At 37.6% G+C, this 15,571-nt stretch overlaps 1 protein-coding gene and 1 long non-coding RNA gene across 2 annotated transcripts; both read right to left on the reverse strand.

Moving 5' to 3' along the window:
- Positions 1–258: 258 nt before the first annotated feature.
- LOC134263726 (uncharacterized) lies at positions 259–6,488 on the reverse strand. Its single transcript, XR_009991338.1, has 3 exons — positions 6,270–6,488; positions 4,846–4,956; positions 259–361 (listed from the first exon to the last, which is right to left on the reverse strand). It is a non-coding gene; the product is annotated as an uncharacterized LOC134263726 (long non-coding RNA).
- A 3,550-nt stretch (positions 6,489–10,038) lies between these two features.
- On the reverse strand, positions 10,039–15,088 carry LOC134263727 (uncharacterized). Its single transcript, XM_062746109.1, has 3 exons — positions 14,788–15,088; positions 11,184–11,483; positions 10,039–10,049 (listed from the first exon to the last, which is right to left on the reverse strand). The coding sequence occupies exons 1-3, from the start codon at positions 15,086–15,088 to the stop codon at positions 10,039–10,041; spliced, it is 612 nt and encodes a 203-aa protein (XP_062602093.1).
- Positions 15,089–15,571: the final 483 nt, after the last annotated feature.

Genomic DNA, 15,571 nt, shown 5'->3' on the forward strand with positions numbered 1-15,571 from the left:
TGGTCTTAGATCTATGTCCCGAGGGTTGAGACTTGTGTGAATTTCAAACATTGTTATTTATTTTCGCTGTTCATGTATTACTGAATAAAATTATAAAACTTTACATCGAAGTTTTTGTTCTCAACACAAGGCAGGCGTTCCGAAGCGTTACAATTTTGGCATCCACGGCGGGATCCGTTTAAATTTACGGGTCCTGTGATCGAATCATAACAACGCTTTGTCTGTGTTTGAGAAACAAAAATTTTATTAAGCAACATCAAATAAAAATAAATCACAATGGCAGGACGTAAAAGTCGACGGAAACGTCGTGGTCTTCAAGAATCCAGACCTACCTCACGAGTTTCGTGTTCCTCTGTAGATACTGTAAGAGAAAATGAAAGCGAATGTGAATTTCCGTGTGAAGGAGCTGACATGCACAGAACTAAACCACTTGTTCATTCAAATAAAGAAGCCTCTCAATTTTTACATAACTCAGATACAAGTTTAATGCTTGTGAGTTCTCAGGCAGACGTTGTGAGAGATGGAGAACCTACACCTTTTATTGGGAACTCAGATACAGTTTCTGTAACTGTGAGTACCACTACAGAGCAGCCACAGACAACAAACAGTGTAGTTACGCCTAAAATGAGCCATCTTCACACCTGTGGTCCCACAACTCAGATGCCTTTTGTACCTGTTTGCTCACATTTTGCTGAGAATTTGTGTACAGGTTTTCCTAGAGAGCCGACAGCTGTCCCTAGTATGTATGTACCTGCAGTCCCCAGTACAGGTACTCACATGAGCCCCTCCATTACGCAGACAGCAAGTCCAGTATATGGGTTACCTGTGAACTCTCATACACACAGCACTTTGAGTTCATGTACAGGTACAAATTATCGCACTACCTTACCTGTAAACTCTTATGCAGTTCCTTGTACTGCGAGTTTTCAAGGTCCTGTTTATTGTCATCAAAACCAGAGCGCCCATATGTTGACCCCATTCCCCACAATTACAACATCGGCTCACAACGTTTGCGCAAGAACTCATTTACCTCTAAGTTTGTGTACAGGTTCTGTGCCCGTAAGTTCTTGTACAGGTAATGTACCTGTAAGCCCATGTACATGTACAGGTTCTGTACCTGTTGGTCTAAGTACAGGTTCTGTGCCTGTTAGTTCGTGTACAGGTTCTGTACCTGTGATGCTGAATCAGACCTTCTCTGCTCCCATGAGAAGTGCACGAGATATATCAAAGACAGAAAGCGAGCAAACTGCACTTGTCCAGCTCACGGAGATGGTAGAGCATTTACAAGAGAAAATTAAACAGCTCTCTGAACAAGATCACCACCAAAGGACCAACCCTGACAACAGACAATCAGATACATGCAGTACGTCTCACGAGTGTTTGAGTAGCGACAGAGAAACATCGCAAGAGTCTGACTTTGTGTACCGGAAAAAGGCTAAGCATCACAATGTAAAGATTCCTCCATACTCAGGGAAAGAAGACTGGTCTGTCTGGTTCTGTCGTTTTGAGGAAGTTGCAGATAGATACCACTGGACAACAGATGACAAACTGGACCAATTACTGCCCAGATTACATGAAGATGCTGCTGACTTTGTTTATGGCCAATTATCGAAAGAGTCCAGAAGTAGTTATAAGAGACTTACAAAGGAACTGACCAATCGTTTTCGTGCAATCGAAACCAGTCGTACATATCTGTCAAAATTTAATAACAGAGTTCAGAAGCCTGGTGAGCGAGTCGAGGACTTTGCTGCTGATTTGAAGCGCCTGTATGTCAAAGCCCACCCAGAGCGAGACTCAAAGACTAGAGAGGAAGACTTGCTCAGGAAATTTTTAGATGGTCTGGCTGACAGAGAAGCCCAATTTCATGTAGAATACGTCAAGGACCCCTCAGATATACATGAAGCTGTACGACAGGTTATAAATTATGAAGAAGCAGGTCGGCCTTCAACTAAGAAACATGTCAGAGAGGTGAAGTCGCTGTACAGTGATTCTGAATCTGAGGCCTCATCTAAGACAGTCACTAAAGACAAGTCGATGAAAAAGAAGAAGCGCATCAGAAATGTAAAGTACGGCCAAGGAAACAAACAAGCATCAGTTGGCACTATCGAAGCCTTGCAGAAACAAGTCGATGAGATGGCAAAAGTTCTCAGCAACCTGACTAAGCAGAGCAACACTGGGACACAGCCAAGTAGGCCTATTATTGGTACATCTCAACCAGACATGTCTTCGGGTCAAATGGCTCCTCTGGACAGACCACAGAAACATAGCTGTTTTTACTGCAAAGCTGAAGGTCATTTCATAAGGGACTGCCCAAAGAGAATTAATGACCTTCAAGTATCAAAGGCACCTTTAAACAGGCATTAGCCGTTCCTGTGGGTCAAGGACCGGCTACAGAAGAAACTGACAGACAGACGAACAGTTTAGACCCACCAACAGACCGACAACCAGATAATTTTGATGAGTCAGAAGATTTTTGTTTTATTTCTAATCGAATACCAGATGCAGATGGTGTGTACATAGAAGGAAAAGTAAATGGTTTAGATGTCCACATTACAACAGATACTGGTGCATCCAATACTATACTTTCATACAAAGTGTATGAACAACTCAAAGAGGTGAACAGACCCAGACTTCAAGGAAAGTCGCACTTGCGAGGAGCTGACGGAAGTACCATTCATGTTTATGGGAAAGGAGCGTTTGATTTGCAACTTGGTTCCTTGGCCCTCAAGAAAAACCTTTTAGTAGCTGATATCCAAGATGAAGTGTTACTTGGAGTGGACATCCTGCAGAATAGTGATATTGGTCAAGCAGATATTCTCCTGAGTAAAGGACTGATAAGGTTCAAAGGTCATGATATTCCATGCATACAACGTGGTGTGCCTAAAGATATTACCCTCCGTTGTGTGGAGAGATGTGATATACCTGGGAATACAGAAGTAATAATACCGACTTTTATTCAGCGTGAATGTGAGGTTGATGTTGAAGAGGACCTTATGTTCGTGCCAAGTGGAGATCTTATGGAGAAGACCTCCTTACTGTTAGCCCCAGCAGTTCTTAACATCAGAGGGAAACTGTGTGTACCCCTGAGAGTTATGAACCCTTTTGATGAGGGTAAAACGCTTTATCCAGACACAGTAGTGGGTACTGTTGAAGGATATGGGGGAATAGTAAATGTAATTCGACCGGTTTATAGTGACCTAAGAAGCCTTCGCCGATCTACTGAACTTTCGCCTGGAGAGGCATGTGAGGTTCCAGATCATTTACGTGAACTGTATGATGGCTCTTCCCAGTCCTTAAATATGTCAGAAAAAGAAGCTTTTCGGAAATTCTTGCTTGACCATCAGGATGCATTTTCAAAAGATGAATGGGACCTAGGACAAACCAATTTAGTAGAACATGAGATTAATACTGGTGACAGCAAACCTGTAAAACAGCCACCTCGTAGAGTTCCAATAGCGCTAGCCAATGAGGAGAGAGATGCCATTCTGAACCTTAGAGAGAGGGGCATAATACAACCTTCTACATCACCTTGGTCCTCTCCACTGGTCTTAGCTAGAAAGAAGAATGGAAAAATAAGAGTCTGTGTAGATTATCGAGCTGTAAATAATTTAACAGTTAAGGACGCATTCCCACTCCCACGAATTCAAGACTGTCTAGATTCCGTTGCAGGAGCTTCAATGTTTTCCACTCTGGATTTGACAGCAGGATATCACCAAGTCAGAGTCAAGGCTGAAGATATACCAAAAACAGCATTTGTTACAAAATATGGTCATTTCGAGTATAAAACCATGCCTTTTGGATTGACTAATGCACCAGGTACATTCCAGAGACTTATGGAGATGGCATTAAATGGCCTCCAGTGGGACATTTGTCTTATTTATTTGGACGATGTAGTGATATTTAGCAGAAATTTTGATGAACACATGTCCAGACTTAGCCAAGTGGTTCAGAGAATAACAGATGCAGGTTTAAAATTGAAACCTGAGAAATGTAGCCTTTTTCAAGATGAAGTTATTTTCCTTGGACATAAAGTCACTAAAGATGGAGTCTTACCAGATAAGCAGAATGTAGAGAAAATTTTGAATTGGACCAGACCAAATAATGTTACTGAAGTACGACAATTCCTTGGAACTGCCTCTTACTACAGGAGATTTATAAAAGGGTTTTCGGTGATAGCTAAACCTCTTACTGAACTTACACAAAAGAACCATTCTTTTCATTGGACAGACTTATGCGAGCAAGCATTTCTGCAACTGAAGAAAATCCTTACTGGGCCCGATATAATGGGATATCCTGACCCAAACCAAGGCCATTTTATACTCGACACAGACGCCTGTGATGTAGGCATTGGTGCTGTATTGAGCCAAGTACAGGATGGACGTGAGAAAGTGTTAGCCTATGGTAGTCGAACCCTAAACCGTGCTGAAAGGAACTATTGTGTAACTGATAAAGAGCTCCTAGCTGTTCGTTATTTTGTGGAATACTTCAAACAATATCTTTTGGGACAAAGATTTATCCTTAGGACTGATCACCAAGCATTAGTCTGGCTATATAAACTGAAAGAACCTAAAGGAAGAGTGGCTCGCTGGATTGAAATATTGTCAGCCTACAATTTTGAAATTGAGTATAGGCCTGGTACACAGCATGGTAATGCTGACGGTCTATCAAGATGTCCGAACCCAGCCGACTGTAGCTGCTCAGAAGGTGACAGTTTAGAAAGCCTGAAATGCGGACCTTGTATTAAGTGCAGAAAGAGAGCTGAGACTATTGAAACTTAGGAAAACCTTAATCAGGGGGGTGCTATTCGTGTGACAACAAGAAAGCGTGACAGTTCTAAAAATTTACCTGAAGGGACACAATGGATGTCAAAGTACAACTCATCAAGTCTACAATGTCTCCAGATGGAAGATAATGGTATTGGTCCAGTGCTTAAGTGGAAACTGGCAGGAAGTAAACCTACAAAAGAGGAAGTGGTCAAATACTCTCCAGCAACCAGACGTTCCGTTCCGCAGCAGGAGACAGCATAGGATGTGATTCTAGGACAAAATTAAATTGGTAATTTTGAGTAATAAGTAATGTAAGTTAAGAAAATTCATTTATGCATTGTCAATATTTGTTGTAAATTTGGAGATAAGGTTGGGAATGAGATTGATTTGTGGACTTTATATGTAATTTTTTCAAAATTTGATATTTCAAGCATTAAGTCTGATGATAATGAGATTCATTTCTGTAATATTATTTATCTTTGATATTTTTGCTTGACGAGATCTTAGTGTCCTTCCTCTTTTCTGTAATCCTGTGAATGAAAATAAGAAAGATTGTACATTACTTGTTATTTACAAGTTATACTTAGAGTTATACTTATATGTCTAAACTGTTAGCATTAGCATTATCAGAACACTGTATTTATATGTGCAAGTTCAGATGATGAATTTGTCAGAGGCTGCTAATATTTTTGTAAGATAAACTCATTCTTTAAATGACGGTTATTAAATATTAATTGAATTTTATTATTCATGTACATTTTAACTTACTTACCTTATCACACTGTATACTATGCTCTGCTCATTTGTCTTCAAGATTATGATGAATTCCATGTTTTGATTTAGCATTTTGTGTTTATGTATAAAGTTTCTTTCATATTGATTTGTGATATGTATGAAGGTTGGAGTAGTAGTGTTATAGTTTGTAAAATTCTATGATTTATTCATTCCTAGAGATGTGAATTTTTGTGAAGTTAACACACATTTTATGAGGTAATTTTTGTGAAGTACAGCATTTATTTGGAGTAGTCTCCCTTGTGTGTATTGATTAGCTGTACTGTTCATGGAAGTATATGTGTATTGAGTGTTTAAGCAGTAATATGCCATTAATTGTTTTAATTAATTGTTGTATTTGAATTTTATTGTTTGTATTTTGAGTCCAAAGGGACTTGGACTCTTAGAGAGGGGCAAAATGTAACGATCCCTCCCCCATTTTTCTTGAATCTCATTTTTTTTTATCTTGGTATTTTTCTAAAGCACTTTCATGCATATTTTAAATTCATTCATCAATTCTTGCATGGAATGTTGAAATGTCCAGCGAGAGTTATTTCTTAATTGTTGGTTGACAACTGTTTATATGCAGCGGAGATCTATGTTATTTTTCTTGTGTTTCGATGTGTTGAATGTCAGACATCGTCTTGCTATTTATTTACACGCTTTTTGTTGGCTAAATTGTACATACGTACTTATGAAGTTGTGTTGTAATTTAGATTATCTTAAAGTTACCTTATTTCTTGTGTGATCGATGTTTTATGGTCTTCGAGTACACACGTTTCACTGAAACTTCTGCCGCCGCCATACTTTGTTTACTTGTGTATTTTCCCGTGATGCTTCACGGTGATCTATTTTTACTGGAGTTATTTCGGCGGAAGATTTGATTGTAAATTCTTTTAAATTAAATGTTAAACAGTGTTAAATGAGCTTTTAAAAGTGTAACTTTATGTTTTATGAATTTATTTAATTTATTTACGTATTGTAATAATTTTACATACGATGTACGAGAGTGAGATTTCGTTACGGGACGATGATTACATTTGATTGGCTGATTATTATTTACGGGATGGAATTATTAGTTATGATTGGTTATGAATTATTGCGGGTTTTGTTAATTCTATAAATACCCAGATGCTGAATATCGTTTGCTCTCTTGTTTTCTTTGTGACCTAGAGAAAGGTTGCCAGTTTTGTCCAGAGTAATTTAAGGTGTGTACTAGTTCAGTATCTTTGTGACTGAAGTACATAATACATAATGTTAGGTTAGGCTAAATTAATTATTACTAGTAATTGTACTAGTTTTATTTATAATTACTAGTTGTGAACTAGTTATTTTTTTTTATCTTCTTTAGCCCAGTTTAGGAGTTAGGAAATATTTCTGCTGCGTGCTAGTAGTTGAACTAGTAGCGGGAATATTTATTTGTAAATTAATTATAAGTCATTTATAGAGAGCCTTTACGTTTTATTTTGGTCGGGGGAATTTCTACTTAAATCATAAATTTACTGGAAATAGTGCCAGTTGCCCAGTTCTATATCAGTAGTTGTACTGATTTTGGTCTTAGATCTATGTCCCGAGGGTTGAGACTTGTGAATTTCAAACTGTTATTTATTTTCGCTGTTCATGTATTACTGAATAAAATTATAAAACTTTACATCGAAGTTTTTGTTCTCAACACAAGGCAGGCGTTCCGAAGCGTTACAATTTTGGCATCCAGCGTTACATCGAATCATAACAACGCTTCGTCTGTGTTTGAGAAACAAAAATTTTATTAAGCAAACATCAAATAAAAATAAATCACAATGGCAGGTCGTAAAAGTCGACGGAGGCGTCGTGGTCTTCAGGAATCTAGATCTACCTCACGGATTTCGTGCTCCTCCGTAGATACTGTAAGAGAAAATGAAAGCGAATGTGAATTTCCGTGTGAAGGAACCGACATGCACAGAACTAAGCCAGTTGTTCATTCAAATAAAGAAGCCTCTCAGTTAGCAAATTTACATGACTCAGATACAAGTTTAATGCTTGTGAGTTCTCAGGCAGACGTTGTGAGAGACGGAGAATCTACACCTTTTATTGGAAACTCAGATACAGTTTCTGTAACTGTGAGTTCTACTACAGAGCAGCCACAGACAGCAGACAGTGTAGTTACGCCTAAAATGAGCCATCTTCACACCTGTGGTCCCATAACTCAGATGCCTTTTGTACCTGTTTGCTCACATTTTGCTGAGAATTTATGTACAGGTTTTCCTAGAGAGCCGACAGCTGTCCCTAGTATGTATATACCTGCAGTCCCTAGTACAGGTACTCACATGAGCCCCTCCACAACACAGACAGCAAGTCCAGTATATGGGTTACCTGTGAACTCTCATACACACAGCACTTCTTTGAGTTCATGTACAGGTACAAATTATCACACTACCTTACCTGTGAACTCTTATGCAGTTCCTTGTACTGCGAGTTTTCAAGGTCCTGTTTATTGTCATCAAAACCAGAGCGCACATATGTTTACCCCATTTCCCACAATTACAACATCAGCTCACAACATTTGCGCAAGAACTCATTTACCTCTAAGTTTGTGTACAGGTAATGTACCTGTAAGCTTATGTACATGTACAGGTTCTGTGCCTGGTGTAAGTACAGGTTCTGTGCCTGTAAGTTTGTGTACAGGTTCTGTACCTGTGAGGCCGAATCAGACCTTCTCTGCTCCCATGAGAAGTGCACGAGATATATCAAGGACAGAAAGCGAGCAAACTGCACTTATCCAGCTCACGGAGATGGTAGAGCATTTACAAGAGAAAATTAAACAGCTCTCTGAACAAGATCATCACCAAAGGACCAACCCTGACAACAGACAATCAGATACATGTAATACGTCTCACGAGTGTTTGAGTAGCGACAGAGAAACATCGCAAGAGTCTGACTTTGTGTACCGGAAAAAGGCTAGTAAGCATCACAATGTAAAGATTCCTCCATACACAGGGAAAGAAGACTGGTCTGTCTGGTTCTGTCGTTTTGAGGAAGTTGCAGATAGATACCACTGGACAACAGATGACAAACTTGTTAGGTTAGGCTAAATTAATTATTACTAGTAATTGTACTAGTTTTATTTATAATTACTAGTTGTGAACTAGTTATTTTTATCTTCTTTAGCCCAGTTTAGGAGTTAGGAAATATTTCTGCTGCGTGCTAGTATTTGAACTAGTAGCGGGAATATTTATTTGTAAATTAATTATAAGTTATTTATAGAGAGCCTTTACGTTTTATTTTGGTCGGGGGAATTTCTACTTAAATCATAAATTTACTGGAAATAGTGCCAGTTGCCCAGTTCTATATCAGTAGTTGTACTGATTTTGGTCTTAGATCTATGTCCCGAGGGTTGAGACTTGTGTGAATTTCAAACATTGTTATTTATTTTCGCTGTTCATGTATTACTGAATAAAATTATAAAACTTTACACCGAAGTTTTTGTTCTCAGCACAAGGCAGGCGTTCCGAAGCGTTACAATTTTGGCATCCACGGCGGGATGCCAAAAATTGTAACGCTTCGGAACGCCTGCCTTGTGTTGAGAACAAAAACTCCGATGTAAAGTTTTATAATTTTATTCAGTAATTCATAAACAGCGAAAATAAATAACAGTTTGAAATTCACAAGTCTCAACCCTCGGGACATAGATCTAAGACCAAAATCAGTACAACTACTGATATAGGACTGGGCAACTGGCACTATTTCCAGTAATTTATGATTTAAGTAAATTCCCCCGACCAAAATAAAACGTAAAGGCTCTCTATAAATGACATAATTAATTTACAAATAAATATTCCCTCTACTAGTACAACTACTAGCACGCTGCAGAAATATTTCCTAACTCCTAAACTGGGCTAAAGAAGATAAAAAAAATAACTAGTTCACAACTAGTAATTATAAATAAAACTAGTACAATTACTAGTAATATGAATTTAGCCTAACCTAACATTACGTATTTAATATGTACTTCAGTCACTTAGATACTGAAATAGTACACACCTTAAATTACTCTGGACAAAACTGGCAACCTTTCTCTAGGTCACAAAGAAAACGAGAGAGCAAACAATATTCAGCATCTGGGTATTTATAGAATTAACAAAACCCGCAATAATTCATAACCAATCATAACTAATAATTCCATCCCGTAAATAATAATCAGCCAATCAAATGTAATCGTCGTCCCGTAACGAAATCTCACTCTCGTACATCGTATGTAAAATTATTACAATACGTAAATAAATTAAATAAATTCATAAAACATAAAATTACACTTTTAAAAGCTCATTTAACACTGTTTAACATTTAATTTAAAAGAATTTACAATCAAATCTTCCGCCGAAATAACTCCAGTAAAAATAGATCACCGTGAAGCATCATGGGAAAATACACAAGTAAACAAAGTATGGCGGCGGCAGAAGTTTCAGTGAACATGTGTACTCGAAGACCATAAAACATCGATCACACAAGAAATAAGGTAACTTTAAGATAATCCTGAATTACAGCACAACTTTATAATTACGTATGTACAATTAAGCCAACAAAAAGCGTGTAATTAAATAACAAGACAAAATCTGACATTCAACACATCGAAACACAAGAAAAATGGCATAGATCTTCACTACACTTAAGCAGTTGTCAACCAACATTTAAGACATAACTCTCGCTGGACATTTCAACATTCCATACAAGAATTGATGAATGAATTTAAAGTATGCATGAAAGTGCTTTAGATAAATGCCAAGATAAAAAATGAGATTCAAGAAAAATGGGGGAGGGATCGTTACATTTTGCGAACTAGTAGCGGGAATATTTATTTGTAAATTAATTATAAGTTATTTATAGAGAGCCTTTACGTTTTATTTTGGTCGGGGGAATTTCTACTTAAATCATAAATTTACTGGAAATAGTGCCAGTTGCCCAGTTCTATATCAGTAGTTGTACTGATTTTGGTCTTAGATCTATGTCCCGAGGGTTGAGACTTGTGTGAATTTCAAACATTGTTATTTATTTTCGCTGTTCATGTATTACTGAATAAAATTATAAAACTTTACACCGAAGTTTTTGTTCTCAGCACAAGGCAGGCGTTCCGAAGCGTTACAATACCTAACCATGACAAGCACAACCATTTCAAGGAAAGGTCCTGTTTTGAAATTTACAAGGTAAAAATTGTTTCAATGCACCCTTTACAGTATTAATAAACAAATCATTGCCTAATCTGTCATGTGAACACCATCTGAGCGGAATAAATTTCTTTGATTTGCAGTTATATCTGGGTACTTAATAGCTGCTCCATTTAATTTACTGTAGACGTTCTTTTTTCCACGGGGTCATAATTCCGCGGAATTTCAATTTCTGTTTAATCTGCGTGTAGAAAATTAAGCGGATTTCTTAGACTGACTCTATATGCCTTACATTTATGTTAAGTACGCTTGGACGAATTTCCGCGGAAAGTTTGTGACCGCGTACATAGCGTAAATTAATACCACGCGGAAAAAAGTACTTCTACAGTATTTAATACAAAAGATGCTACTGAACTATTGATTCTCCGCCTACATTTTTCTCCTTCAGTGTTAGCTACAACATTTGACCAGTTTCTACTTTGCAAGATATGAGACCAAATAATACTGCAATTTGGTAATCGTTCTTTTACCTTTGCTAAATTAGCCTTTATCATCATTTGTATACCTCTTAAAGTGTTATGCTGTTGTCCAATGTTGTTCCCCCCACAGTGAATAATAATGATATCTGGAGTTCTGTTACTAACTAATAAAAAGTCTAATGTTGGGTTTAATTGCTCCCATACCATTCCACGAATTCCATGCCACAATATTTTCGTTTGGCCTAATCCCAGGTGTGACTGATTAGATTTGACTGCATAGCTATGTGCCCAATGTACAATTGAAGATCCTATAATCCAAATGACCCCTGCAGAAAATCAATGCATCAATTTCAATCAAACATATTGTGTAATTTCTATCAATAACCTTAACACTTGCACCTAAGTATTTAAAGGACGAATGTATGATTTATATGCTGTTGATTTCCATCTACCCTTTTGTTGAATTTCACTTTCAGACAACCCTTCCAGATACAAGTGAGTAGCACCCCCAATGCGAAATGAGTGGGTTTTGTAACTCGAAGTTTTGATATCTAGAAATTTTAAGGATTTATGTAACATGCTAGAAAACTGAAACTGTGTCAATGGCTTTGAGTTAAAGTGGGCAAAATACACATCCCTATCAATTTTGCTAGACAGCAGGGAAAACTCCTTCAAAAAATTCACCAGCAGTACTGATTGTGACGTGTTAGGCACCCAAACTGAAGCCCCAGAGCCTAATTGGTCCGTTTTTGAACTTTTTATAAACACTGATATTCCCCTGTCTAAAATCTGAATATCATCCCTTCTTAAATCTATAACTTCACTTACTCTCAACAATGCAAAGAATGCCAAGGCAAAAGATGACTGAAATAATACTGCTTCATATGTTGAGAAAGCCAAATGCGGTACTGCACTCAATAATCTGTGCAACAATGCCAATGTGATTGGTCGACGCATATCACTAGACAAAGACGACTTTTTGTACCCTGCCATCAATTTCTTCACCAAAAAAGACTCTAACGGATTTTTCCAACCATTTACATTAATTAGAAAACTTATCCCTGACATGTAGCATTTGACTGTAGAAAAGGAACATCCCTTCTCAGACATATATAAGCTATGAAATTTAAAATATGGTCAAGAGGTGGAGGCCAGGTTTGCTGAAATTCACAATTGACTCTAAAATTATAAAAACTCTATAGTCCTTGTTTATAAACTTTACCAGTATTTTCTGATATGTTATCTTGCAAAAGTTTGTTTATAGTTTCTCCATAATTTCCCCAAATTGCATTGGTACCGAAGAGGGAAATCGATCTGCCAAAGGGGCTAGCTGCCTGAACCTGGACCACTGAAATCGAGAAATTGCATCAGCCACATTATTCTTCACACCCATTATATGTTGCGCTTTAATTTGAATATTAAATTGAAGAGTTTTCAGAACTAAGAAACGTAGCAACACCATGACTCTTTTGTTTTTTGACGTTTTTTGATTGATAATCTGCACTAGAGCCATATTGTCTACATGAAGCAACAATTTAAGGTTTTTAAGTTTAGAAGACCAAAGACTAATACCCAATACTATGGGAACAAGCTCCAGTAATGTTATATCCCTAATTATGTCTGAAGACCAGTATGTAGGCCAGGATAAACAAGACCAATGATTTCCAAATACTACCCACAGCCATATGCTCCTGAACTATCTGTAAAAAATTCTAAAAATTCACTGTCATGCCAGTGTTGAGAAAGAAATGGCGTAGTACCATTAAAGTTGAGCAAAAATTGAACCCACATCTGCAAATCCATTCTAATTTCATTTGTTATTCTCATGAAATGAAATGATTTTTTAACTCCCTCCATTGCCCCATAAATCCTACGAGAAAAAGCCCTTCCTGCTGGTAATGCCTTAACTACAAAGGCCAATGCTCCTACGAGGGATTGCAACTGCTTGAGCGTTACCTTTTTACAACTTAGAACATTTTGGATCTTTGATAACAATTCCTTTATTTTGTCGTCTGGAATAAAAATCGTTTGAGTTATAGTGTCAATTCCTAAGCCCAAAAAACAAATACGAGTAGTTGGACCCTCAGTTTTCTCTACAGCTAATGGAACCTCCAGCCCTTGACAGAGTTCTTGAAAACAACACATTAATATTTGACATTCATCTGTAGATTTCTCTCCAACAAATAAAAAATCATCTAAATAGTGAACTATACTCTCAATATTTGATCTATGCTGCACTTCCCAATGAAGGAAAGTTGAAAACTTTTCAAACAATGAGCAAGATATTGAACAGCCCATGGGCAAACATTTGTCTGTGTAGTACGAGTCTGCAATTTTAAAACCTAATAAACAAAAATCTTGAGGACATATAGGTAACAACCTAAATGCATTTGAAACATCCATTTTTGCCATTAATGCCCCCTCACCTTTGGCCGAAATGACTTTTAATGCATCATCAAAAGTTGAATAATTGACCGAACACAACTCTGAATCTATATAATCATTCAAACTATCCCCTATAGGATAAGATAAATTGGTGATCATGCGCCAACCCCCTTGTTTCTTTGGAAGAATACCTATGGGGTTACAACGTAAATAAGAAATGGTAGGGTAAGGAAAAGGGCCTAACACTCTCCCAAGCTCTATTTCTTTGTCTATCTTGACCTGAATCTCATTTACAAATTGTTGGGTAGATAGCATGTTTTTATATTCTATCCGTTTTCTATCTCCAAGGTAATTTAATTTAAAACCAAATTTAAAACCATTAGCCAAACATTTGGCATTCTCACGGTCTGGGTAATTTTGTAACAACTGTTCTAAAAGTGATACATTTATAGGTGATCTGCCCAAATCCCATAGCTGAAGCTGAAGGTCATTTGCCACTTGTAAACTAATGTTTTTGTCCCTTCTGGAACTGGTTTCCACTGTTCCTGTAATAATTATTGTTAGTATCGTGATTTACTGAAGTTGTTTGAAACTGGCTACCTTTGATACAAGTTTTCATAGGATGTAGGCCGTTGCATTTAAGACATTGGTGTAAATAATTACACATGTATTTATTACACAGCCCTTGAAAATTAAAACTATAGCATTTTAAACGAGAAGGTGCTAAGCTAGTTTGAGGATTTCTCGACTGATTCCCACTTGCTTTATTACTTGGTGGTTGCATATAAACTAACCAGAGTTCTGCATCCACAGATGCCCAACTGATTGCGGAGTTGAATGACTTTTTTAATCGAAACTGAATGTCATATTCTTGCCAACCCTGATACATATTATCTGCCCCCCCCCCCCTCTTTATCGTTGCCATATACCTGAACAAAGACAATGCTTCAGTAGGATGCTTCACAAAATAAATTGATCCAAAAATCAAAAAAGCATCCACCCACTGAGATATGTTCACAATTTTTTGTTCTTTAATCTTGGGTTTAAGTTGGAATGTACCATCCTCAAAAACTATTTGATTTGTAGGTGTAGAGGTGGGGTCATGAAATAGTAGTTTGTTGAGATGAACAAATTCATTGTTATATATTTTTTCTTTCAAACTTTGTGATACATGAACACCTAAGGGGGAAGCTGTACTTAAAAATGGTAAAGGCAAAGCCAATGAATCAACTGTGTGTATTGTACCTGGGTCAGTTGTGCTCCCAGTCCCCTGTTCGTTAACCACGTCCTGCTGACTTGGCTGGGTCTGTAAGGCTTGTTCCATCATGCTGATAACAGGAATACCGGTGGTTAAAGTAGAAACCTGAGGTATCGTCGCCGTCGCCGAAACGGTTGACGTAGCTGTAGTGCCTTGAGGCCTAGTCCGTGTAATGGCCGCCTGGGTTCGTGGTGTGGTCCTAACCGCAGTGGAGATAGCTGCAGCAGCTTGACCGCTAGGACATGCATATGGACTCTTGGACTTCGATTTTCTGGGAGCTCGCAACATCTTTCCAGTTTATTTTATCGATGCCAATGATGGATGTCGATTTAAACAAAATTTGACGGACACAAAAATTTCGTGTGTTCTGCTCTGAGGGTTGATGAAGAAAAAGGAAGAGTTGAAAGCGCATGCTAACCAATAATCCGAGATTCCTCTGACTCTAACCCCTGCTTTTATATTGTGACTTGTGCAGAAGATTGAAGATAAAGTTGAAACAAAATCTCGTTAATTTTAATTTTTCTTTTTTAAAAAGTTAGGGACAGATTGGATGATCTTAAATAAAAAAAAATCAGTGCTGCAATGCATCCCATTGTAATTGCTTGACGTCTACTGTCTACTTAAAAACATATTTGGTCTATCTTTGTTACAATGAAGCGCATTGAAGTGGTAAAATTTTCCGGTCGAATGGAACGTTTTGAGCTATCTTTGGAGTGTTTATTGTCATCTTATCACACGCCCATTTCTTTAGAAATGGATAAAACAGTCAAG

This window comes from Saccostrea cucullata, unplaced genomic scaffold (genome assembly GCF_032062105.1).
Source record: "Saccostrea cucullata isolate Sc308-1 unplaced genomic scaffold, CSIRO_AGI_Scuc_v1 ctg10766, whole genome shotgun sequence".
NCBI classification, from domain to species: Eukaryota; Metazoa; Mollusca; class Bivalvia; order Ostreida; family Ostreidae; genus Saccostrea; species Saccostrea cuccullata.

Bases quoted from the DNA above. Each gene is read 5' to 3' on its own strand.
- LOC134263727 (XM_062746109.1), bottom strand. From the start codon at position 15,088: ATGTTGCGAGCTCCCAGAAAATCGAAGTCCAAGAGTCCATATGCATGT. The intron at 11,484-14,787 runs GTACAATACACA...GATTTTCTGCAG, and splicing joins TGGGAGCACAACTGACCCAG to GGGTCATTTGGATTATAGGA.